We start from the raw sequence: 25,446 nt of genomic DNA, 5'->3' as shown, positions 1-25,446 counted from the left end.
TCTTCTGTGGTGAATATTCTGTCCAATTCCTCCCCCCATTTTTGGATGGGGTTATTTGTTGTCTTGTTGTTGAGTCTGGCAAGCTCTTTATATATGTTGGTTATTAAACTCTTATCTGATGTATGGCATGTAAAGATCTTCTCCCATTCTGTGAGGGGTCTCTTGATTTGGGTAGTGGTTTCTTTTCCTGTGAAGAAGCTTTTTAATTTGATGTAGTCCCATAGGTTTATACTTGCCTTAGTCTTCCTTGTAATTGGATTCGTTTCATTGAAAATGTCTTTAAAATTTATGCGGAAAAAAGTTCTTCCAATATTTTCCTCTAAGTATCTGATAGTTTCTGGTCTAACATCCAAGTCCTTGATCCACTTGGAATTTACTTTTGTATTTGGTGAAACACAGTGATTCAGCTTCATTCTTCTGCATGTTTCAACCCATTGTTTCCAACACCATTTGTTGAAGAGACTCTGCTTTCCCCATGTAATAGTCTGGGCCCCTTTGTCAAAGATTAGATGTCCATAGGTGTGGGGCCTCATTTCAGGGGTCTCAATTCTATTCCACTGGTCAGTGTGTCTGTTCATGTTCCAGTACCAAGCAGTTTTGATGACAATGGCCCTATAATATAGTTTGAGATCTGGCAGTGTGATGCCTCCGGTTCTGTTCTTTTTTCTCAAGATTGTTTTGGCAATTCTAGGTCTTTTCTGGTTCCAGATAAATATTTGTAGCATTTGTTCTATTCTCCTAAAAAATGTGCTTGGGATCTTGATGGGGATAGCATTAAATTTGTAGATGGCTCTGGGTAATATATTCATTTTGATGATGTTAATTCTTCCAACCCATGAGCATGGAATATCTTTCCACTTCTTTGTGTCTTTTTCAATTTCTTTGAGTAGTGACTCATAATTTTCAGTATACAAGTCTTTCACTTCTTTGGTTAGGTTTATTCCTAGATATTTTATTGTTTTTGTTGCTATAGAAAAAGGAACTGATTTCTGGATTTCTATTTCTTCTAACTTAGTGTTTGCATAGAGGAATGCCACTGACTTTTGAATGTTAATTTTATAGCCTGACACATTACTGTATTGCCTGATGATTTCCAAAAGCTTCTTGCTAGATTCCTTAGGTTTTTCCATGTATACTATCATGTCATCTGCAAATAAGGAGAGTTTGACTTCTTCTCTTCCAATCTGTATTCCTTTAATTCCTTGCTCCTGCCTGATTGCTATGGCAAGAACTTCCAACACTATGTTGAATAGTAATGGTGATAGTGGGCAGCCCTGTCTAGTACCTGATCTGAGGGGAAATGCTTCCAGTTTTTCACCATTGAGTATGATGTTGGCTGTAGGTTTGCTATATATAGACTCCACTATCTTCAGGAATTTTCCATCTATTCCTATTTTTTGTAGTGTTTTGATCATAAAGGGATGTTGTATTTTGTCAAAGGCTTTCTCTGCATCTATTGATATGACCATGTGGTTTTTGGTCTTGCTTTTGTTGATGTGGTGGATCACATTGATTGATTTACGTATATTAAACCAACCTTGCATGCCTGGGATAAACCCCACTTGGTCATGATGAACAATCTTTTTGATATACTGCTGTATCCGGTTGGCTAGAATTTTGTTCAATATTTTCACATCTATGTTCATCAGAGATATTGGTCTGTAGTTTTCTTTTTTGGTTGTGTCCCTGTCTGCTTTTGGTATCAGGGTGATGTTGGCTTCATAGAAGCTGGCAGGGAGTATTCCAGTGTCTTCAATCTTCTGGAAGACTTTTAAAAGTAGAGGTATTAGTTCTTCTTTGAAAGTTTTGTAGAATTCATTTGTAAAACCATCTGGTCCAGGACTTTTATTTTTGGGAAGATTTTTGATAACTGTTTCAATTTCATTAGCTGTGATGGGCCTGTTCATGTTATCCACTTCCTCTTTACTTAGTTTTGGAAGTTGGTAGGTATCTAGGAAATCATTCATTTCTTCCAGGTTCTTTAACTTGGTGGCATATAGTTGTTCATAGAAGCCTCGCATGATATGTTGAATTTCTGCAGTGTCTGTTGTGATTTCTCCTCTTTCATTTACTAGCCGATTTATTTGGGTCTTCTCCCTTTTTTGTTTTGTGAGTCTGGCTAAAGGTTTGTCAATTTTGTTCACTCTTTTAAGAACCAACATTTACTTTCATTGATCTTTTGTATGGTTTTCCTATTCTCAATGTTATTTATTTCTGCCCTAACTTTAGTGATTTCTGTCCTTCTGGTTGCTTTAGGGTTCCTTTGTTGTTCTTCTTCTAGGTCTTTAAGATGTGCAATCAGGCTGTTTATTTGTGCCTTTTCTTGTTTCCTAATGTGTGCTTGTATAGCTATGAACTTCCCTCTTAGGACTGCTTTAGCTGTGTCCCAAATATTTTGATAGCTTGTGTCTTCATTTTCATTGAACTCTCGAAACATTTTGATTTCTTCCTTGATTTCCTCTTTGACCCAGAAGTTGTTAAGAAGTGTACTGTTGAGCTTCCACATTTTGGCACTGTTACTAATCTTTTGTTGATTATTAAGTGTTAGTTTAATTCCACTGTGGTCTGAGAAGATGCTTGGGATGATTTCAGTGCTCTTGAATAGGCTGATGCTGTCTTTGTGGCCTAACATATGGTCTATCCTTGAGAATGATCCATGTGGATTTGAGTAAAATGTGTATTCCAGTTTCTTGGGATGAATGACTCTGAAAATGTCCAATAGTTCTAGTTTATCTATCTCTTCATTTATCTCCCTTATGTCTTTACTGATTTTCTGCCTGGATGATCTGTCAAGTTGAGATAGTGGGGTGTTGAAGTCCCCTACTATGATTGTGTTACTGTTAATATATTGCTGTAGCTCTTTCAGTAGAAGTTTGATGTATTTAGATGGCTTCTCATTGGGTGCATAGATATTAATAATTGTTAAGTCCTCTTGATTGACTGATCCTCTGAGCATTAAGTAGTGTCCATTCCTATCTTTTTTAATCTTATGTATTTTAAAGTCTATCATGTCAGATATGAGAATAGCTGTTCCTGCCCTTTTTTGTGGGCCATTGGCTTGAATGATAGTTTTCCATCCTTTCACTTTAAGTCTGTGTTTGTCTTGTTGCTTTAGGTTAGTTTCCTGTAGACAACATATTGTTGGGTTGTGTTTTCTGATCCATCTTCCTACTCTGTGTCTTTTAATAGGTGAATTCAGGCCATTCACATTTATTGATATCAAAGATTGAAGATATTTTAACGCCATTCTTGTAGAGTTTTAGAGTGTTTTGATATATGTTCTATTTGTGGTGGTCTGGTTGTTTATAGGAAACCTTTCAGAACTTCTTTCAAGGCAGGCTTGGTGATGGTTGCTTCCTTCAACTGTTGCTTGTCTGAGAAGGTTTTGATGCTTCCATCTAGTCTGAATGACAATCTAGCAGGATATAGTATTCTTGGCTGAAAGCCTTTCTCATTGAGCACTCGATAGATATCTTGCCATTCTCTTCTGGCCTGTAGTGTTTGTATGGAGAAGTCTGCTGCTAATCTTATGGGTTTTCCTTTGTAGGTGACTCTTTGTTTTTCTCTTGCAGCCTTGAGGATCCTTTCTTTATCCTTATTCCTTTCCAATCTAAGTATGACATGTCTTGGTGTCTTTAGGTCTGGGTTAATTCTGTTTGGGACCCTCTGGGCTTCTTGAATCTTTATGTCTTTGGTGTTGTCTAGACTAGAGAAATTTTCAGCTATTATGGCCTGGAGAACGCTTTCTTCCTCCCCTTCTCTTTCTTCCTCTGGTAAGCCAATAATGCGTATATTGTTTCTTTTGAAGTCATCCCATAGGACTCTGTTGTTGTTTTCAGCATCTCTTAATCTCTTTTTGAGATCTCTTACTTCTTCTTTAGTTGTCTCTAATTCATCTTCAATCTTGCTAATTCTGTCTTCAGCCTCATTGATTCTATTCTCTCTGCCCTCTACTGCTTTCTGGAGTTCATCTATTTTGTTGCCCTGCTCTGATACTGTTTTAGCTTGTTCAGCTAGTTGCCTTCTTAGCTCAGCAATTTCAGCTTTCAGCTCTCTAATAACCATGAGATTATTAGAATTTTCTTCCATATTCTCATTTGTTGTTCCTGCAGTTCTGATTACAATTTTTTCAAATTCTTTACTCACTCCTGTTATTATTTCCTTAGCTAATGTTTGGATGTTGAACTCGTTGTTTTGTGCTTCACCCTCTGGAGGACTTTTAGCTGGACTCTTGTCCTGGTTCGAGTCTCCAATATTTTTTCTTGTTGTTTTAACCATTTTATATAAGTTAACAGTTTTTTCAATCCCTGAGTTGGAGTTCAGTGGTGTAAAAGTCTTTTTTTTTTTTCCCCTGTAGGCTATGGTAGCCTGAGGGCTTTTAAACTATCAATAGGCTTCTTGGCTTAATCAATGACTCCTGACCAAGAGATAAAGCAGGGTGTGGCAGAGATAATCCAGTGGTTATGCAAAGAGACTTTCACAGCCCTTCAGCTATGCCACCGAGGTATAGGTCTTCTCCTGAGTTTCCTGGTTAGATCTCTGTGCCCTGGTGTCCCTCCCTGTTGCTGCTCCAGATTCTGAGGGTAGTAGCAATGGAGACTCAGAGTTGTACTTGGTGAGTCTCTGGGGAGTCCTTTCCTCCCTTCAGCTGTCCCCTTGTTGGTGGAGCAGACTGGAGGTGGTGTCTCCACTGACAAACTGTCGAACTGTTAGCAGTCACTTAATCTCTCCTTAGGCCCCTCTCTCCTCTCTGTCACCAGCCACGCGTGTTTGTACTCACGGGTGATTTACTGGGTTTCTGTGGTCATTCTAGTCCTGTCTTGTTTCAGTCCGGGTGGTCTCCTTTGGTATTCCTAGTTGATCCGGGAGAGGAGAGGAGAGGAGAGAAAGCGATCTGCTGCTCGTAGCTCCGCCTCCGGAAGTCGAATCCCCTATTTTCAATATGTTAAACTTGCTCTTTTTTTTTTTTTGTGGGATGAGTATTCCCAAGAATACTTCAAGCAAAGAAATACAGATACCAATGGTAGATCATTAAGTACTAATGAGATACAGGTAAACAGGAACTGCATCTGTTACAATGACTTAAACCTGTAGATATTTTCAAGATGCCCACTTTTGTTCTTTCATCAGTCCCAGAAGGAGCCTTACATAGAACACACTCTGATCCTTCCCAACCACATCACTTCAGGCTCAACTGATTGAAAGTCCAATCAGATTCTTTCCCACAAAATCTGGACCTGAAGCAAAGAATGATCTATGTATAAGAAAATGAACTTGAAGTTCATGTACAACAGAGAACCAAGGCATCACAAAAATCCACAGTGGCTCATGAGTCAACAAAGATCTAGGTCTGGTAGAGTTATTCCATAGGTATTAAGTAAGTATCTACTATGTGCTTCTTGTAGGTGTCCTGAAATTGTAGATTATGTGGTAGGTAATATAGAATATCTCAAGAAGTTCATTCTTTCAGAAGACACTTAATGGTGGTCCAGGAGGTGGTGCAGTGGCTTAGGCACTAGACTCTAAAGCATGAGGTCCTGAGTTCAATCCCAGGCAGCACAAGTACTAGAGTGATGTCTGGTTCTTTCTCTCTCTCCTCCTATCTTTCTCAATAATCAATAAAATCTTTTAAAAAAAAAAGAAGACACTTAATGTAAAAAATGATATTGCATATAGGCAATCAACTTTGCTGAGAGTAGTTCTCAACCTACCTTTGTCCACCGCAAAGTAAACAGTCTGTGGATCTAGTTCATAAGTTAACTCTCCCAGGTTATCTTCATCAGTTGCCTGACATATTCCAATTTTTTTCCCAATTGGAATTTCTTCATTCAGTGTGATGTTCACTTTATTGTACAGAGTTGAATTTATTGAAGTAGTACTCAAGACAGAATTTTCAATATCAGAAAAACTTGATTAAAAAAAAGAAAACTATTAGAGAGCCATTTGCTTGGTATGCATTCTTTTCTGCCCACCCTTATGATGGTAGAAGGTAGAAAGCTAGAGATAATAGTGATCCAAGTGGAAATTGTGACATCTGTATTAACACTTACCCCATTTAAGAGTACTCCCTTATAGTTCAGACACAATACTATGAACTAGTCATTTTCTCTTATTCTTCAGAGAAGCCCAGGAAATATGTTCTTTTGTTCCCATTTCATTTTTTGAAATATATATATTAGATATCATATCTCTATGAAGTTCCAATTATAACTTAAATGAATAATTATTTGGTCAAAGTTTTGCAATGGCTGTCTTTTCTGTAAAGTTCTGTAGAGTACACACTATTCCTTAATTTCCTTGTTTGGTGTTAGAACTTCTAGGGTCACTGGGTAGACTTTTAAGGAAGAATAGAGGAAGTTTCAGAATGCCTTGTTGCTTCTTATCCATCCCCTCTCTTGAAAGGAGAGAGAGGGATGCTGAAACTATTTGTTTAAGTCCTGATGAAAAGTTGAGAAAGGCTCATTTCTTAGGGCTAGGTGGTGGCACAGCTGATTGAGTGCACTTTACAATGCACAAGGTCCTAGGTTCAAGCCCCCAGCCCCTACCTGCAAGGGGAAACCTTCACAAGTGGTGAAACAGTGCTGCAGGTGTCTCTCTTAATATCTGGCTGTCTCCAATAAATAAATAACAAATAAATAAATAAATAAATAAATATATTTGAAAAAGAAAAAGTGAGAAAGGCTCCTTTCTTTCTTTCTTTCTTTCTTCTTCTTCTTTTTTTTTTTTTTAGTAAATTTAGCCCTAATCCTACAGTGTACTTGCTTTGTGCTTATATTCACCTTTTAAATTACCTTGTATGTTGAATATGTACAAGGAAATAAAGCAAAAAGTGTTGGTTGGTAAGGGGCCTGATGATGGTGCACCTGGTACATGTTACCATGAATAAAGACCCAGGTTTGAGCCCCCTGCTCCCCACCTTCAGGGGGAAGGAAAGCTTTGTGAGTGGTGAAGTAGTGCTGCAGATGTCTCTCTGTCTCTCTGTCTTTCTCCTTCTCTATCTCCCCCTCCGCTGTCTACTTCTGACACTCTCTAGTCAACAAATAAATATAATTAAAAAAAAAACAGAAAATGCTAGTAAAAGGTATCTGTGATATATTATCATAATATAAAAAGAAATAGAAATATTTATACTGGTAAAAGTCCACAAATTTCTTTTTTATGTTTTTCCCTTATATTTATTTATATTTATTTTTATTTGTAAAAAGAAACATTGACAAAACCATAGAATAAGAGGGGTATAGCTTCGCACAATTCCCACCACCAGAACTCTGTATCCCATCCCCTCCCCTGATAGCTTTCCTATTCTTTAACCCTCTGGGAGTATGGACCCAAGGTCATTATGGGGTGCAGAAGGTAGAAGGTCTGGCTTCTGTAATTGCTTCTCCACTGGAAGTGGGTGTTGACAGATCGATCCATATTCCCAGCCTGCCTCTCTCTTTCCCTAGTGGGGAAAGGCTTTGGAGAAGCAGAGCTCCAGAACACATTGGTGGGGTTGTTTGTCCAGGGAAGTCTAGTCAGCATCATGCTAGCATCTGGAACCTGGTGGCTGACAAGAGAGTTAGCATACAAAGCCAAACAAATTGTTGACCAATCATGGACCTAAGGGCTGGAATAGTGCAGATGAAGAATTGGGGGGGGGGGGGTGTCCTCCATTTTGTAGCTAGTAGGCATATTTTAGTTAAATTCCAGAGGCTATACTAGTTTTTTTTTTTTTCCTTTTTCTTTTTGTCCCTGAGCCTGAAATCTGATATGAAGGTGGATCCAAGTTATTGTCTGGGGAGATGACATCATGGCTGGAAAAAGGACCAGAAAGCTGGATCAGGGAAGAGAGTAGCTCCCTAATATGGGGAAGGGGTATAAATATTGTTGACTGTAAAAGTCTACAAATTTTTTTAAAAAAATTTTTTAAATCTTCTATTTTTATTTTATTTATTTATTATTGAATAGAGACAGAGAAGTTGAGAGGGGAGGGGGAGGTAGAGAGGGAGAGAAACAGAGAAACACCTGCAGCCCTGCTTCACCACTTGTGAAGCTTTCCCCCTGCAGGTGGGGACCAGGGGTTTGAACCTAGGTCCTTGCGCACTGTAATGTGTACACTTAACCTGGTGTGCCACCACCTGGCCCCGAAGTCTACAAATTTCTAAGAACATGTTGTTCAACAGAATTTATGATTATAAGAATAAAAAGTAAAATAGTATACCTTTATCACTGACTACAACTGGTAAAGAGATGGGGCAGTTTCTGAGTATCAGCAGGTGGCTCTCCTGGTATAGTACACACATCACCACAGGCAATAACCCAGGCTTGAACCTCAAGCAAGTGCCTGGGACCACCTTCCAAGGGGCTTCCCTAGCAATGAGGTGTTGCTATGATGTCTTCTCCTCCTTCTCCTCCTTTTCCTTCTCTACCTCCCTCACCTTCTCCTCCTCCTCTTCCTCCTTCTCTACCTCTCTACCTCTTCCTCCAGAAAGGCTCATTTCTTTCTTACTCCCTTATTCAACCAAACCAAACTAATTTGAGAGCTTTAGAATTTCATGGTCCCACCCTCCCATTTTTTTTCCCATTCTTGTACAGATAGCCTGAAATTATTAAGAAATGATTTCCCATTAAAAGTGAATTGGATTGACAATTTTTGTTGATTCATTTCTATAAGAGTCATCTTCTTATAGGGAAGGTGATAAAATAAGAGGAAAATTGATAAGCAGTTTAATTTTTTTTATAAGTAGAAGTGAAAAACAATATTTGGTCTTATTACTATATTTCAAGGAAAAAGTAGAAAATACTTTTTTTCTTTTTGAAAATGTGACCAACCATCCAGAGTCTCCCAAGATTTAGAAGTGTCCAGGGATGTATATGGGGTTTTTATGCTGAAACTAGACAGTCTCAGGCATATTTAGCTGGTTGGTCATTCTTGAGCACAGTTTATAGACACATGCATTCATCTTTCCATTAAGATATATTCAGTTTACTCATTTTAAACTTTTTCATTCCTCAGAGTGATAAACATTCCATATAATATAAAACCTTTTAATTATCTAATAGTCCTAATATTTCCCTGCAGTCATTAGGTTACTTTGAAGTGTTTTAATACTTCCTTACTTGCATTTGTCAGTTTTTAATATTGAAAATTCATTGTTTAATGGTAAAAACATTAGCTTCATTTCCTCCACCATACTAAGAAGTTCTTTTAAAACAATTTAAATTATTGATGGAGATTTACAGACTTTTATCAGATTTCTGCCTGTCCTTTCAAAGGATTTGACTAATTTGGTTTCTGACAGCTATTTCCAACTGTTCAAATAACTGGTTTGACTGACATTTTACTTAATGAACCAATTGTTCTAATTGATCTGTTAAGCCCAATAGATTTTATTTCTGTGAAAGCTTGTCAGTTACTATGAAATCTTAGCTGCCTTTCTTGTGACTTCACTTTTAGTTTCTCATTAGTTATTAAAGTGGTTGATCCTGAAGGACTATTTACTGCTGGGAATCTGAAGATTTTCCTCATCAATGTCAACAACAAGGACCCCATTCTGACTTGCAGGTAAGATTACTAAAGTGACCTTAGGACTGAATATGAAAATGTAGTCTCTGAAATTCATTAGCAGCATTTCTATTAAAAAGGAGTGGTTCTCTCTCTCTCTACCTCTCTCTCTCTCTCGCTGAGGAAGACAATAAATAAATCACTTAAGATGCAAGATTTCAAAGAATAGTTTTCCTTAAAACTGAAAGTAAAATACTTTTAAAGTATAAAATGTATTGAAATGGCAACAAAACAAAATGCTATTAATGCAAATGTTGTTAGTGTCTGATAGACTACCTCTCGTTACTCTTAAGGAAAAATTCTGGCTAAAATTATCATTAGGGAGCTTATAAAAGTATATCAGGGGCCAGTAATTTTAAGAAATTTTGTTCTTATGAAGGTGGCTAAACACCACCATTCTTATCTTTAGAATCAGATAAGGTTTGGGGTCAAAAAAAAAAAATCTGTCACTCAACTCAGTATTTACTCTTGAAAGTTTCTTGATTTCTCAAAAACCCAGGCCTGGCAACAACAAAATAGAAAACTGATGAGGCAAAGAAGGCCAAAAGTGCTACATCTCTGAATACACTGAAACCAGCAATTGTGTATTAGTTTAGGTAATGAGTTCATATTTAAGGCAATGCCTAAGTATAATCATTTGAGAGCATATTAATCAAGATAGGTAGAAATATATTTTAAACAGGTAACTATAAACTGAAGAACAGGCATTTCAAATAAATGAAAAACCAAGAGTAGTATTTACCTTCTAGCATCTCTCTCAAAATCAAAAACTGCTGCTGTAGAAATTGTTCTGATGCTGTCGATTATGAAGCCCAAGTCCTCCGGGGAAATAGAATACTGTTTATTGGACAATAAGGAGAAAGAAAAATATGACAGGTTCACCAAATGGTTCCCTAGAAAGCTTTTGTGTATCTTCAAGAATGAGGTCTAAAATGTCTGAGCTACTCAGCTCCCTTCCCCCGCATGTGAGAGGGACTCATTTTATGTGTGAACTAACAAAAAAGGAAACCCTGCCCTTTGTTGTACTAAAAGTGCTTCCTCCACCCTGGTAAGGCGGCCTCAGAATCAAGGCAATGTTTTTGTTTCCTGGGGAGAGTCCTGTGGTCATAAACAAAGAAAAACCTCTAAAAAGTTCACAGTCTAGGGCAGGGGTAGATAGCATAATGGTTATGCAAAGAGACTGTCATGCCTGAGACTCCAAGGTCCCAGGTTCAGTCCCCTGTATCACCATAAGCCAGAGCTGATCAGTGCTCTGGCAAAAAAAAATAGAGAAGAGACTCTCATATCTGAGGCTCTGAAGTCCCAGGTTCAATCCCCAGCACCACCATAAACCAGAGCAGGTTAAAAAACAAAACAAACAAACAAACAAAAAAAAAAAACAGTCTTGAGTCTCTCCCTGTAGTGTTTAGACACTAATAGAAGAAGAATAAGGGAAGAATGCCTTTGGCTGCACCCTTACATCTATAGGGGTGCATTTTAGAATAAGAGATTCCTATGTTTGGTCCAGACATCTTTCCAAATACAGATGGCTCTGACTGAGTTGACTTTTTGAGTTCAAGGGATTGTTTTGAAGTTGTAAATATTGCTTCTCTTTTAACATTGTCTAGGAATGCTAGAAGCCAGCCTTCTTATTTAACTGAGAATGAAATTAGCTAGGTATCTTATCTGAAAAAAGTATATGCATATTCTTCCTGTGCATAAAATATACCTATATAAACTGAGACCAAATCTTTGAAGAAAGGTCAATGACTTGGGGAAATCTATTGAATCTTCCCCAAGCCTAGATCTTTGGTTTTCCTGAAAGTAACCACTTCAATGAATTTGAAGTCGAAAAGGAGCCCCACTGCTTAGAGTCACAGAAAGCCAAACATTGTTACATCAGCTTTTTGCAGAAAAAGGAAGGAAAAAAAAAAAAAAAAAAGCTTTATTACCACTGGAACCCCCAGTAGAAGATAGGAGTTATTAGTCAAATTAACTTTCTCAACCCAAGCCGAAGTCCTGCTCTCTGAAGTCGTCAGTGCGCCAAGATTGGAAGCTAGGAACTGGGCGGGGAACTAGGCAGCCTCATACCACATGTCCCGTCAGTTTTAAAGCCAGAAGGAGATGTGGTCAGCCTGTGCTTCTACCCGTGACCTAAATTTTCAACAACACCATATGCCGGTGCCTAGTATACCCACCACCCATGCAGGGTGTGCCCTCCCCACGGTCCTTATTCCCCCTGAACAAGTGATAAAGCTGCAGGGCTCTTCCGCAGCAGCCTCTTCACAAGGGCCTACAGAGCGTGCTGCAGCTGGGGGGCGGGGGGGAGAGGAACCCTTCGAGGTATCTCGAGAATGAGTTACCCTTGGCTTTTCCACGCTCACACCTGGTGTTTCCTGCAGTTTCAGTATTACAGGGTAAAGGACTCAGCCTTGTCTGCTGGCTTCGGGTGTTTGTGTGTAGGGTGGGGGGTGGGGGGTGGCTATCTGGGGCAGGATGGTCATCCGTGATGGGGCGCTAGTACATGGAGAAAGGCGAGCATGCGGACATGACAGAATGCTGCAGCCCAAGGTGAGGCTTCTGGCAGGGGCCAGCATGCTGGGAACAAGAGCTTGAGTAGCTACTCAGGGTTAGCTTTCCACAGGCAGCCACTTCTCCAAGACCCTAGAGCTGGCTTTCATCTCATAGCGCTTCCTCCTCCTGCACTACCTCCTCCCTATCCCATTGGGCCTTCAATTCCTCTCAGCAAAGGTAAAGTCAACTTTTATCTCATTATTGCTTTTAATGTATGCCTGTCTTATTTTAAGGTATGGGATCAAAAGACAACCCTGCCTATTTTTTATTAGTGATTTAATATTGATTTATAAAATACCAGATAAGCAGGGTACAATTACGCACCACCTGAGTTCTGGATCTTCAGTGCCTTCATTGGCAAACGCTAGAAGAAGAAGTGCCTTCATTGTAAGCTACAGCAGTTCTCCCAAGGTTGCATATCTGTCTATATTTGGTCTTTTTTTTTTTTTTTTGGTGGAGGGGGGTCCCATCTACTTTTCCTTTCCAAGTCACGCATACACCTATTATTACATCCAAATGTCCCTTTTCCTCTTCTCTCTCTGGTTCCTGATAGAGTTCAAAGCCCTCTAGTCATCTTCCCCTTATCATTTCTCCCCCACTGGGAGTATGGATCAAAATTGTTCTGGGGGTGCAGGAGCTAGGAGTTCTGGCTTCTATAATTGCTTCTCTGCTGGACATGGGCATTGGCAGGTCGCTCCATAACCCCAACCTGTTTCCATCTTTCCCTAGTTGGGTTGAGTTCTGGAGAGGTGAGGTTCTGGGGCACACTGGTGAGGTCATCTGCCCAGAGAGTTCAGGGTGGAATCATGATAGCGTCTGCAACTTGATGACTGAATGGAGCCAACCCCATCAATTTATAAGTTTCCAAGTAAAACATGAAATTGCAGGGGTTCAGAATCAAGATCATTGCCATTTTTGTGACTCCTTGGGGGAAGAATTCATTCAGTCCTCATCACTTCTGCCATTAGTTGTGCCTTCTGGAACCAGTTAATGATGAGTACCAGGTGCCACTCCAGTCTTTTATTTTACTAATAAATTTGTCTGTCTTTCTGTCTTCAAAACGCTTCTGTGCAAACCCTTTTGCAGAGCCTCTGCTTGCTAGGTGGGATGTTAACAGATTCATGAATGTTAATAATGCCAATTAGATCTCTTTATTCTGATGAATATTGTTTTTTAAACAGTGTATTGCTCAAACACTTTATACTTACAACACCTTCTCCTCCCAAAAAGAAAAAAACTGGTATTAAATAAAAAGGAGTTACATTTAGGGGAAACACACTGCTTTATGAGAACCGAGAGATTATTTTGTGCTGATGCTCTGCCTTGGTGGAGGTACAGCGAATGGTAGGGAGCTAAAGGAGAGAAACACTGAAGAGCTCAGGCATCTGTTCATTTCATGTGCATAGGTCCAGGCAGCAATCTATCAAATTGTTTTTTGTACCTTCATGACTTTCATGCATACTAATTTCCAATTATTGTGTTAAATGTTTTCAGTGGATTGTCTTAATCCTCAGAACACTTCTGTCATAGGTATTAATATGACCCCTATTGCTTATATAGGAAAACTGAGGTTTAGAAAATTCAAGTGACTTTCTCTGAAGACTGAGAAGTGAACTTTTTATTAATTATTTAAACACTAGCTTATAAAAAATTTTAATGTATATAGATTCACACATAAACATGTGTGTGTACAACTCATCATTCCCTGTCATTACCTCTATTACCACTATAGTTTTTTTAGGTTTTAACAGTTTGGCTACTTTTGTTTGTTTATTTTTTTGTCTTGAAAGTGTTTACTACAGTTATCTATTAATATATTCTAAATATGAGTGAAACAATAATTGTGAGAATTGAACTTTCAATCACTTTATATAATTCTCGCTCACCACATTGCATCACTAATGCTATTTTTTTTAAAGAGGGCAGATGAGGTCACAGTTTCTATACTAGGTAAAGAATAAAATTATTTTTTTTAAAGCAGAGGCCAAAAAAAATCCACAAGAAGATTAATATCAAAAGTAAATTACAATGACTGTTTTCAGTCATATTCTGGTCCTCAGAAGCAACTTGTTGAAGGCTGGGTTCCCTGGAATGAATCTCATAAATTAATTCACCATAGTCCCTTAATCCCTTTACAGAAACCCTTATACTAGATACGTCCCAGAATAGAAATATATATTTTTTAGTTTTAGAGGTTTGGGGCTAGCCAGTGACTCACTCAGCAGACAGCACATGTTACCAAAGGCTATTGGCTTAATAATCGTGTAGGCCAAAAGATAATTTAATAGAGAAGATTAAACTCAGAAAGACCACAGAGCACACTAAAAATCATTTGGAGAAATTAGTGACCTTTTTATTTATTGACTTTTAGATGAATCATTATGCTCTGATTAATTTAAATTCATACTACTCATTCCTACACATACATACAAAGTAGAATTGATTTCTGCATTTTTCTCTAGGACAGTGTTATATGATATCAACATTTAGGAACTACAGAGAAATCTATCACATATTAACTTTTAGGGCAAGCACAGGAACAGTGATGCTTGTTTCATGGCAGATGGAAAGAGGACAGCTGATGGCTACATTACCTGGAAGTGTTCACAAGCACCAGTTATATTTATTGTATTAAAGATGTAATTTTTTTCTTAGGTCACCATGATTATAGCCACTCAAGAATTTGAAGTTCCCAATTTCATAACAGCATTACAATGTCAGCACAATTGTTTGGGAATAGCACATACTGGGGAGCTGAATTTTTATGAGATTTAATTTTTTATAAAGCAAGATCCTCTTTTTAAAAATGTGATGGCAGCAACTTCTGTCACTATTCGAGGAAAGCTTGAACTGGTGGTTGCTAGGCAGCAGCCAGGACAGTCACTGGGAAAACCACCTGAATGAAAGAGTCCCTGAACAGGAAGGCCTTCCCAGGGGCTGGAAATTAACTCTCTGTGGGGCTGGGCAACTTATATCCTTTCTCCCAGTTCTAGCTATAATAACATCATCAATTAGTAAAGAAATATCTTGGTCATAAAAATCACAATATCTGCCCCATCCTGGGTTCCTGAGCAAGATAACACCTTACAAAAGAGTTTGTGTGGCAAGCAGAGCCTTCACTCTGTCTGGATAAACTTAGCTTCAGAGTCCGGTTTACACTGTATTTTGTTCTCTGAAAGACTTGTTCATGATTATTTGCTTTCAAAGAAACTTGGGAATTGGAAATGTCAGAGCCTGAACTGCAGGCCAAACACAATGAGGCAAACTCAGCTTCAAAAGCACAGAGGCACAAGACTGAGCTGGACTCTTCTATGCTCTTAACACAAGTGATAATAAAAGCAACTGTGATGGATGACTTCAGTTACTTTGACCCAGTTTTAAGCTCAGCACTTTTCCTAGATTCCTTCGTTTAACCCTTAAAATCTTGCTATGAGATTGGTCTTCCTCAGCACCACATTATAGTTGAAGAAGCAGAGGCTTACTTATGATAAAGGAAAATTAAGGCAGGAATATTCCATACTCCCTTGCAACCCTGAAATTTTAAAAGCCCACTCCCCTCCTCCCAACCCTGACGTTGTACCACCTTCCTTTCCCTTAAACAGCCACATCTAGCATAAGTCATAAACAACATACATGCACTAACAGTTCTGTACTTTGAACACCCTTAGGTACAAGCCCAGTTTACTGTGTCTCCTTTATGATTTTTCAACAGCCTATCACTTAAAGTAACATCAAGAAATCCAGGTCTTACTAAGGAACAGCAGCAACAGAAAAAAAAAAAATTGTTCATCATGTTCTCAGCTGGGAGTTATGAAAATCACCTGAGTCTGGTGATACCAAGTCTGGCAGTGGCTGACTCAGGGAAGCCATTTATGAGAATCACCTGAACCTTCCCACATCCACATTTTCTTTTTGCATTTTAGAAAAACCTTCCACAGTATACTTAGGGAGATGGCACTGTCAGAGTTTCTGAGTTAGCCCTTTGCCTAGGTAGGAACCCTTTGAAAGAAACTTTTCCTCAGAAAAAAGCTCCTTTTTGTCAAAGTTTGACTTTCCATGTAAGGAGTAATAAGTCCAGTTTATGGGTAAAACTTACACATATTAAGAAAATGGTCCCCGGGGGTCGGGCGGTGGCACAGTGGGTTAAGCGCATGTGGTGCAAAGCACAGGGACCGGCGTAAGGATCCCGGTTCGAGCCCCCGGCTCCCCACCTGCAGGGGAGTCGCTTCACAGGCGGTGAAGCAGGTCTGCAGGTGTCTATCTTTCTCTCCCGTTCTCTGTCTTCCCCTCCTCTCTCCATTTCTCTCTGTCCTATCCAACAACGAATTGCATCAACAAGGGCAATAATAATAGCCACAACGAAGCTACAACAAGGGCAACAAAAGGGGGGAAAAATGGCCTCCAGGAGCGATGGATTCATGGTGCAGGCACCGAGCCCAGCAATAACCCTGGAGAAGGAAAAAGAAAAAAAAAAAGAAAAAAAAAATGGTCCCTGAACTCAGAACCTGTGAGTAATTAGGCTAAATTTAAACCGAGGTCTTCTAGAGTCCAGTCATTCTCTTTTCCTGAATATGGAAAATTGGTCCCATGGAAAAGGTAGTCTATATCTCTGTGTAGTAGTGGTCATGGGAGAGAATGAAGAGAAAAACTAGACTATCACTCAGGCACATATGATAATGCTAAGAGAGAACTTGAGTCTACGACCATACCATCCTGAACACTCCTGATCTCATCAGAGATGTAACTTGAGAGCTCGTGCTTGTAAGTTCAGAGCTCTACCCACTGAACAACACCACTCACTTTATTTTTAAAAGAAATACCCTTATTTTAAAATATTTTAGGTGAGCCTAGAATGTTCCCAGCTATGACCATGGACTGCAAACACAGACTGAGAGGGACTCAGGTTATACAGGCTTTTGTGCTAAATATGAATACATATGGGCCCCAGGTCAGATGGACATGGTAAATAGTTAATTGTATTTATATAATCAAGTTTGGGAGCTACTCTCTACTCTGATCTGGCTTCGTAGTCCTATTCTCAATTCTGACAACATTTTCCTAGACAATGTTTTCAGTCCACCTGCAGGTTAGCTATCAAACCCTATCAAAAATTACCACAGTCCTGGGCCCCTAAGAACATACCTAAAATAGACTTTCTAGCCTCTCTCCACCCTAAAAATCCTTATTCCCATCGATTCCATTCCTACTTTATGGTTCCTGCTCACTAAATATTTTGTTCTGTTTTATATCTTACTAAATTTCAAACACTAAGTTGCAGATGCTACTCTGATTCTGTCCTGACTTCCTGGGAGGATGACCTCATCAGTATGTCCCAAAGTCTCACCTCTCCAGAGCCCTACCCTACTATGGAAAGATAGAAACAGGCTAGCAGTATGGATTGACCTGCCAACACCCATGTCCAGTGGAAAAGCAATTACAGAAGTTAAACCTTCAACCTTCTGCACCCCATAAAGAATTTTTGTCAATATTCACAGGAGGGTAAATTTTAGGGGAAGATGACCAGGGGGCTCTGACCTCCAATCCCATTAGGGGCCATTGGGATGCATTGGATCGACCTTCTCATGGTGCATCCCGTGAGTACCCATTCATTGGGGAAACTGACGATCCTTTCTAGCCGACTGAATCCACATAGATCCCAGTCACTTTCAAAGCCAGCAACAAGCAGCTCCTGACAGCTTTCAACCTGACCTGTTGACTGGCTACGGAAGAAGGGCAAACACTAGAAGAAGGGCCCAGAAAGAGAAGGGGTTGGGGGGAGAGGGGTTGAGAGAGGACACTCCAAAGTAGTAGATGTGACTTAGAAAGGAAGAGAAAGCAGGACAAAAGGGCCAATATATATAAATATAGATAGATAGTTATAGTAATAATAGTCAACCCATATCTGTGATCTTGGGAGAACTAATGCAGTTTCCAATGGAGAGGATGGGGACACAGAACTCTGATGGTGGGAAGAGTCTGGAATTATACCCCTATTATCTTATAATTTTATAAATCAGTATTATATCATTAATTAAAAAATTAAATACTACTACTAATGATAATGAAAATAACAGTACCTGTGGTAGATTCAAGGTTCTGGAAGTCAGAATATTTTACAATTGAAGGTGTTATCAAATAAAATAAGATGGCAATCATAATGTCAGCCTATAAATAGGAATATTTACTTACAATGACACTGTAAGTAAGAATTTCAGTGCATGAAAGTTGACAGACAAAAACACCATTCAATCTGGAGAACTATTAGAATATTTTTTACTAAATAATATTTTTGGTGAGAATTAAGCATTTGTGTGGGTGAAGACATAATCACAGAGCATTTCAGTGTTACTGTTAACAAAAGAAAAGGGAAGAGAGGAAAGGGAAAAGGAGAAAGGGTAGAAGGGGACAAAGGGAAGCCTAAAATGAAGCCCTGAGAAACTTGTATTATAAAGACTTAGTAAATGAGCATAAACAGGAAAGAATGAGTAGTCAGAAAGGTAGGAGCAAATCATGTGTTGAGTACCCCATCTGCCAACCACTACTCTTAACCCCTTACCTGTATTACCTCTTTAATCTTTATAATTTCTCTGAGGCAGATCCTATTATTAATCCCATTACAAATTTAAAAAGCTGAAACACAGAGCGGCTAAGCAACTTCCTTGAGATCACAAAGTGAGAAAGTAGCACTAATACATTATACATTTAATATTTAATGAGCAAATAATCTGTTCTTATGAGGTCAGATTATTTTGTCTATTTTACATGTGAAAACTTGTTTTTTTAACAACTCAAAACTAATGATGTAGAAAATACAAACAGTTCTGAAATCATCACTTAGTAGGTGGTAGAGTGAGGAAGATGATGAAATCTTTGTGCCATTCTCCACTGTTCTTCATATGTCATCTTACACTACTCATCTCTGGACTGGATTTCTTACTGTACATCTAACAGTTTTAGTACAGACTGTTCTACCCCAGGCCCTTTGCACTTGTTATTCTTCGTCCATGACTACATTTTAGGACAGTTTCCTTCACCTTCCACAAATGAGGGTATTTATCATGTCTTTAGGGAAATCTTCTTTCATTATCCATTTAATATTGGAAAATTCCTAACCCCATTCAACTTTTTTATTCCCATTACTTTCTTACTAGATATTATGGATGGTCTTAATATTTTCTTTATTTTTTTTTGTCTCTTGAGGTGTTTTTTTTAGTTTTTTTTTTTATTAGTGATTTAAAAATAGCAGGGGTACAATTCCATACTATTTCCACCACCAGAGTTCTGTGTCCCCATTCCTTCCATTGGAAGCTACAGTAGTTTTCCCAAGGTCACACATATGGGCTGACTATTATTTCTGTAACTATCTGTGTGTATATACATATACATATACATTACATATACATTACATATACATATACATATACATTACATATACATCCCTTTTTTCTGTGGTCCAGCATTGTCTTTCATTTTAAGTCACACCTACACCTGTTACTACTTCCAAATGTCATTCCTTTTTTCTTCTTCTCTCTCTGGGTCCTGATGGAATTGGGCTTCAGAGCCCTCTGGTCATCTTCCATTTCTTCTTCTCTGGGAGAATGGACCAAACTTCTTTATGGGGTGCAGAAGGTGCAAGGTCTGGCTTCTATAATTGCTTCTCTGCCGGTCATGGGTGCTGGCAGGTTGGTCCATACCCCCAGACTGTTTCTATCTTTCCCTAGTGGGGTATAGGTCTGGAAAGGTGAGGTTCTGGGGCACATTGGTGAGGTTGTCCACCCATGGAGTCCAGTGTGAACTTATAGTAGCAACTGCATCTTGGTGTCTGAAAGGAAGTAAGTTGTGAGGTAGAACAAAATATTATATAGTAATTATAAAGTAGGGATAGAGCAGGTGAGAATAGGGATTTTAGGGTGATAAGGAGTTAGAAATTCTATTTTAGATGTGTTTCTAGGAGCCCATGACTTTAGCACTAAAAATTTATCATAGGCAGAGGCTGCGTGGTGGCACACCTGGTTGAGCACACATGTTACAAAGCACAAGGACCCAGGTTCAAGTCCACAGTCCCCACCTGCAGGGGAAAATCTTCACAAATGGTAAAGCAGTGTGACAGGTGTCCCACTGTTTCTCTTCCTCTCTATCCCCCCCTTCCCTCTTGATTTCTGGTTGTCTCTATACAATAAATAAAGATAATTTTAAAAGATTTTTATCATAGGCTGGCTGACTTTAGAATCTGTACTATGTGATCCAGGAGGTGGTGCTGTGGTAGAGCTCTGTACTAACATGCTTGAGGTCCTGATTTAGATCCCTGGGAATATATGTGCCAGAATGATTGATGTTCTTGCCTCTATCTCTTTCTTTCCCATCTAAGTACAAACCTGGCCCGACCCTGCTTAGCTTCCAAGGTCACACGAGATTGGGTGTGTTCAGGGTGATATGACCGTAGACCTTGATCTCTTTCTCTTTTAAAATGAAAAAAATAGGAGTCTGAGCCATGGCGCACTGGGTTAAGCGCACATAGTACAAAGCACAAGGTCCAGTGCAAGGCTCCTGGTTTGAGCCCCCAGCTCCCCATCTGCAGAGGGGTCGCTTCATAAGCAGTGAAGCAGGGCTGCAGTGTCTATCTCTCTCTTCCTCTCTGTCATCCCCTCCCTGTCTCAGTTCCTCTCTGTCCTATCCAATATATATAAATATATATAAAGAAAATGGCTGCAGGAGCAGTGGATTCATAGTGCAGGCACTGAGCCCGAGCAATAACCCTGGAGGCAATTAATTAATTAGTTAAATGAATAAAATAAATCTTAGAAAAATCAAATCGTGGAGCTTGTGCTGAAATACTATGACTAATTTGATAATTTGACCCAAGGTAAATTTTCTTTAAGGCAATTAGTATAGAAGTATATTTGTTAAACTGTTTCTACCAAAAAACATAATTCCGTGATTTTTTTTTTTAGAGCACAGAAAACTTACACAGGGAAATTAGAGATCATACCTATGTGTGAACAACTATACTGTAAATCATTAATCCTTCCAATAAAAGAGAAAAAAGAGAAAGTCTGAAATCTTCCTCTAACTGAAGGAAATAAAAGCAGATTAAAGTTGCCAGAATCCAGGGGCACCACTGGTCACCCACAAAATTTTTGTAGAAGAAATTTATTTTCATGAAAATGTTTTTCAAACTATATTCAATTTTAGGCAAAACGAAGTTAAAATTAAGTTAGTAAAACCTTGTATCTTAGTTCTAAGGCTACATGAAAGTAATAACACATCTGTCTGTACATTTTCTTCTTCATCATCATCTTATTATTATTGTTTTGTTTGTTGTTTGCATGAACCAGAGCTCAGCTCTGCCTTATGGTGGTGCCGAAGACTGAAACCAGAACTTCTGACCCTCATGCATGAAAATCTGGTACAAAATCACTAGTGTGGTCTACTTAGCAACCAAACATTTTTTTTCAATAGAAACATAATGGGATTCATGTTTGCTCTTGAGGTCTCACATGAGATCCCTTTTGCTTTACTTCAGAGTATTAGATCACTCTTATATTCACTACATAAATAATAAGAACAAAGAATAGTTTGCTGTAGGGGCCAGGTGGTGGCACACCTGGTTGAGCGCACATGTTATAATGCGCAAGGACCCAGATTCGATCCCCTGGTCCCCATCTGCAGGGGGAAAGCTTCACAAGTGGTGAAGCAGGGCTGCAGGTGTCTCTGTTTCTCTCCCTCTCTATCACCCCATTCTCTCTCGATTTCTACCTGTCTCTATCCAATAAATAAATAAAGATAATTTTTTAAAAATTTAAAAACTAGTTTGCTATGTGTATACTTACAGAGCATTATTCGAACACTTACTCTTAACACAAACTTACTAGCAATATCTAGTAACCTAGTAGCTGATGATCCTTGCTTTCTTGACAGGTGTACCTTGCTCTTCCTAGTTTTAGTAAACATTCTCTGCTTATCAACATCTAACTCTCTCATTCTTGGAAATCCAAGTCTGGCAATAAGAGCCAGTTTTCCCTATAACAGAAAGGCATGCACTTTATCTGCTGGCTCACCTCTAGCACCCTACCTTTTGATTTTTAATAACTCTGAAACTTACTCTTTTTTATAATTTTTTTATTATCTTTATTTATTTATTGGATAGAAATAGCCAGACCTTGAGAGAGAAGAGGGTGATAGAAAGGGAAAGAGACAGAGAGACACCTTCAGCCCTGCCTCATCACACATGAAGCTTTCCCCCTGCAGGTGGAGACTGGGGGCTCGAACCTGGGTCCTTACACAGTAACATATGTACTCAGCCATGTGTGCCAATGTCCAGCCGCTAAAATTTATTCTTTAAAGTAATTCTTAGTGTGGGGTAATATAGGATTAGATTAGATAGTAAATCATGGTAGGCATGAAATTCTCCATTTTGGAACTGCTGTTATTTCTCCCTTTTTTTTTTTCCTTCTGTTCTTTCTCCCTTTCATTTTTCTTCCTTTTTTAAAAAAATTAATATACAAGCTTAGACCAGGCTTTCCTACTCATGCATTCCTTACTTAGTGATTAAGGGCTATCTTAGAGAAACTTAAATGCCAAGGTACATTCTATATGAAGTACAAAGTCCAAGTCAGCAAAACTTGGACTGGGTGGAGGAAGGAACCTTGGGGTCCAGTTGCATAATGATGGGAAAGGACCTCATTTGAGAGCAAGAATGTTTTACAGAAAACTTACACAGGGAGATTAGGGATCATACCCATGTGTGAAAAACTATACTGTAAATCATTAATCCTTCCAATAAAAGTGAAAAAAAGGAAAAACCCAAAATCTTCCTCTTACTGAAGGAAACAAAAGCAGATTAAAGTTGCCAGGATCCAGAGGCACCACACACAGAATAGCAAAAGGGGTCCAAGGGGTTATTTTTCACTACAGCCTCTACCATCTCTAAAACTTCCTTCTGGAGAAGGAAGCTACTGATTCTGGAGCAGTTGTTTAACTGAAGCATGCTAGCAGAGTTGTCATATTCAGAACCCAACCACCTTACACGTGAGTAACATCTAGTTCTGTTCCACATTCTTCCTCAAGCGTGCAAGTAAGCAGGTCACATTTCGATTGTGAAATGATTAAAGAGGGCCACCCAGAGGATTATATTGAGAAAGTGTGAGCTCAGATTTGGAAAAAGTGCCACAGTTGATTAGTGATGCCTGCCACAAGCAAATGAGCATGCAGTCATATTACCACCAGAGAATTTAGATGTCCAAGAAATAATTCGAATGCCTGGAAGCTTTACAAAATCACTAGTGCTACCTCCAAGAGATTCTGATTTATTAGGAGGGTCCCTCGAATCTGTGATTTGTTAAAAGCATTCCAGGTGATTCTGTTGTTGACTCAAAGATGAATAACCATAGTAACATTCAGCATGAATTGCCATGCTCTAAAAAATTAAATAAATAAATAAAAATAATAAATAAAAATAATGAAATGTGTTATTTTTAAAAACAAACATTTCATCTATAATTTCTTTCTTAGTCTCATAAAATATTATTTCAGACTTGGTAAACTATTTTTTGTTTGTTTTGCCTCATCTTGCTGGATCCTCAGTATAGTGTGTACTTTGAACAAAGCAGTCATTATCAAACCTTCATTTGCTTTGTGTAAATAGAGTTAAGCTAGTGATTTCTTTTCACACACCTTTCAAATTCTCCCACTTCAAAATGTGTATCTTTATATAACAATAGCCTTTATCCATAGGAAGCACTGTCAGATGTATACATTTAAAGTTTGTAAGGCAAAAATAATCATAATTTACTGTGTGATTGTTCAGTGTTATTGCTGACTACAAGATGATTTAGTAATAGCATGACTGCTGGCTATGGTATATTACAAACTTGAATGCCATCTTGTGGAGAAGAGTGTAAGTTGTACAAAGTAAATATTCTCAAAAAAGTTTATTGAAAATACAATTGTGGTTTTCCTTTAACATCTGCCTTTCATGTGGAAAATTAAAGATTTTTTTCTAGACAATTAAAGCTTTTCTTAAAATTACTTTTTCTCAATTATATCCCATTTCAAGCAAAATTGCTCTTTAGCTTAAATAGCACAGATGATTGCCTCAATTCTCAAATTCATTTGGTTAGTATATGCCTAAACTAAATGACATTTCATCCCATACCAGAGTCAAGAATAAGGCTGCTGTATGTCTCTGTGAAGAAAAGATGCATATGTAGATAATATAATTTTATAATATCTACACTAACTACAAACCAACTAGGCAAAAATAAATTATTGCTATGTTAACTGGCATCAAGCAGTCAAAATTTTGTTTTTTCTGCTAGGTACAAGAAGTCTTTCTTTTTTTTTTTTTTGTATTTATTTTATTTATTTTTTCCCTTTTGTTGCCCTTGTTGTTTTATGTTGTAGTTATTATTGTTGTTGTCATTGTTGGATAGGACAGAGAGAAATGGAGAGAGGGAGGGGAAGACAGAGAGGAGGAGAGAAAGATAGACACCTGCTGACCTGCTTCACCGCCTGTGAAGCGACTCCCCTGCAGGTGGGGAGCCGGGGTTCGAACTGGGATCCTTATGCCGGCCCTTGTGCTTTGCGCCACCTGCGCTTAGCCCGCTGCGCTACAGCCCGACTCCCAAGAAGTCTTTCTTTTGTGATCAGTTTTTCAGTAGCTTTGTCGCTTTGTCTTACGTGATTGGGTCTTCAGTATAGCTATTGAGTTTAAACTGGATAATATTGCTGAACCTTCATCTTCTTTCTGTAAATATCTGCATATTAGTTCCTGGAATGGCTGCCCTTCCCCAGCCTTTTGACACTGGCCATAACAGGTGTAGAAGGAACCAAAAAGAACACTTCCTACTTCCACCAAGATGACTGTCCTTACTCTCTCCACAGCAACAATATAAACTTCCCATCAGGTCAGTGTCACACTATGCAGACGGTCCATATTCTGCACCCTATGAGAGACTATCAGGTGGTATCCCATATAAAGGAACTAGCTTACATACTTCCCTTATCCAGAGGAGTTCAATGCTCATCCCACTCATCAAATCCTCTCAATGTACTCTGACAAATTTATAGTCTCTCCTCAACAAATTCCTCTATATCTTCCATTTAGCTTCTGATAGTTCCCTTTCCCTTTAACACATCTCTAAACAGTTTACCAAGCTCCTTCTATAGAAGACAGCAAATACATGCCATCTCTCCTCATCTCTAGCACTGCCCAGGACCTCTTCCCTCACCCCACTCTCTGATGCTCATCTTGTTTCAGTGAGAAAAGTAGAAGGAATCAGAGGGGTGGGGTGGGGTAGCCACTGGGTGTTCTATTTAAAACATTGTCATTTTTTCAAATATATTTCATA

At 38.7% G+C, this 25,446-nt stretch overlaps 1 protein-coding gene across 1 annotated transcript in view; it reads right to left on the bottom strand.

Annotated features, from left to right (window-relative positions):
• The window catches only part of LOC132541794 (cadherin-related family member 3-like), a 105,709-nt gene that overhangs the window by 33,614 nt on the left and 46,649 nt on the right, over positions 1-25,446 (bottom strand). The window contains 2 exon segments of the mRNA XM_060202492.1: positions 5,712-5,908; positions 10,287-10,381. Coding sequence (XP_060058475.1) covers positions 5,712-5,908; positions 10,287-10,381 — 292 coding nt within the window.

Source organism: Erinaceus europaeus, chromosome 12 (assembly GCF_950295315.1).
Source record: "Erinaceus europaeus chromosome 12, mEriEur2.1, whole genome shotgun sequence".
Taxonomy (NCBI): domain Eukaryota; kingdom Metazoa; phylum Chordata; class Mammalia; order Eulipotyphla; family Erinaceidae; genus Erinaceus; species Erinaceus europaeus.
This window is presented reverse-complemented; position numbering and strand designations above follow the sequence as displayed.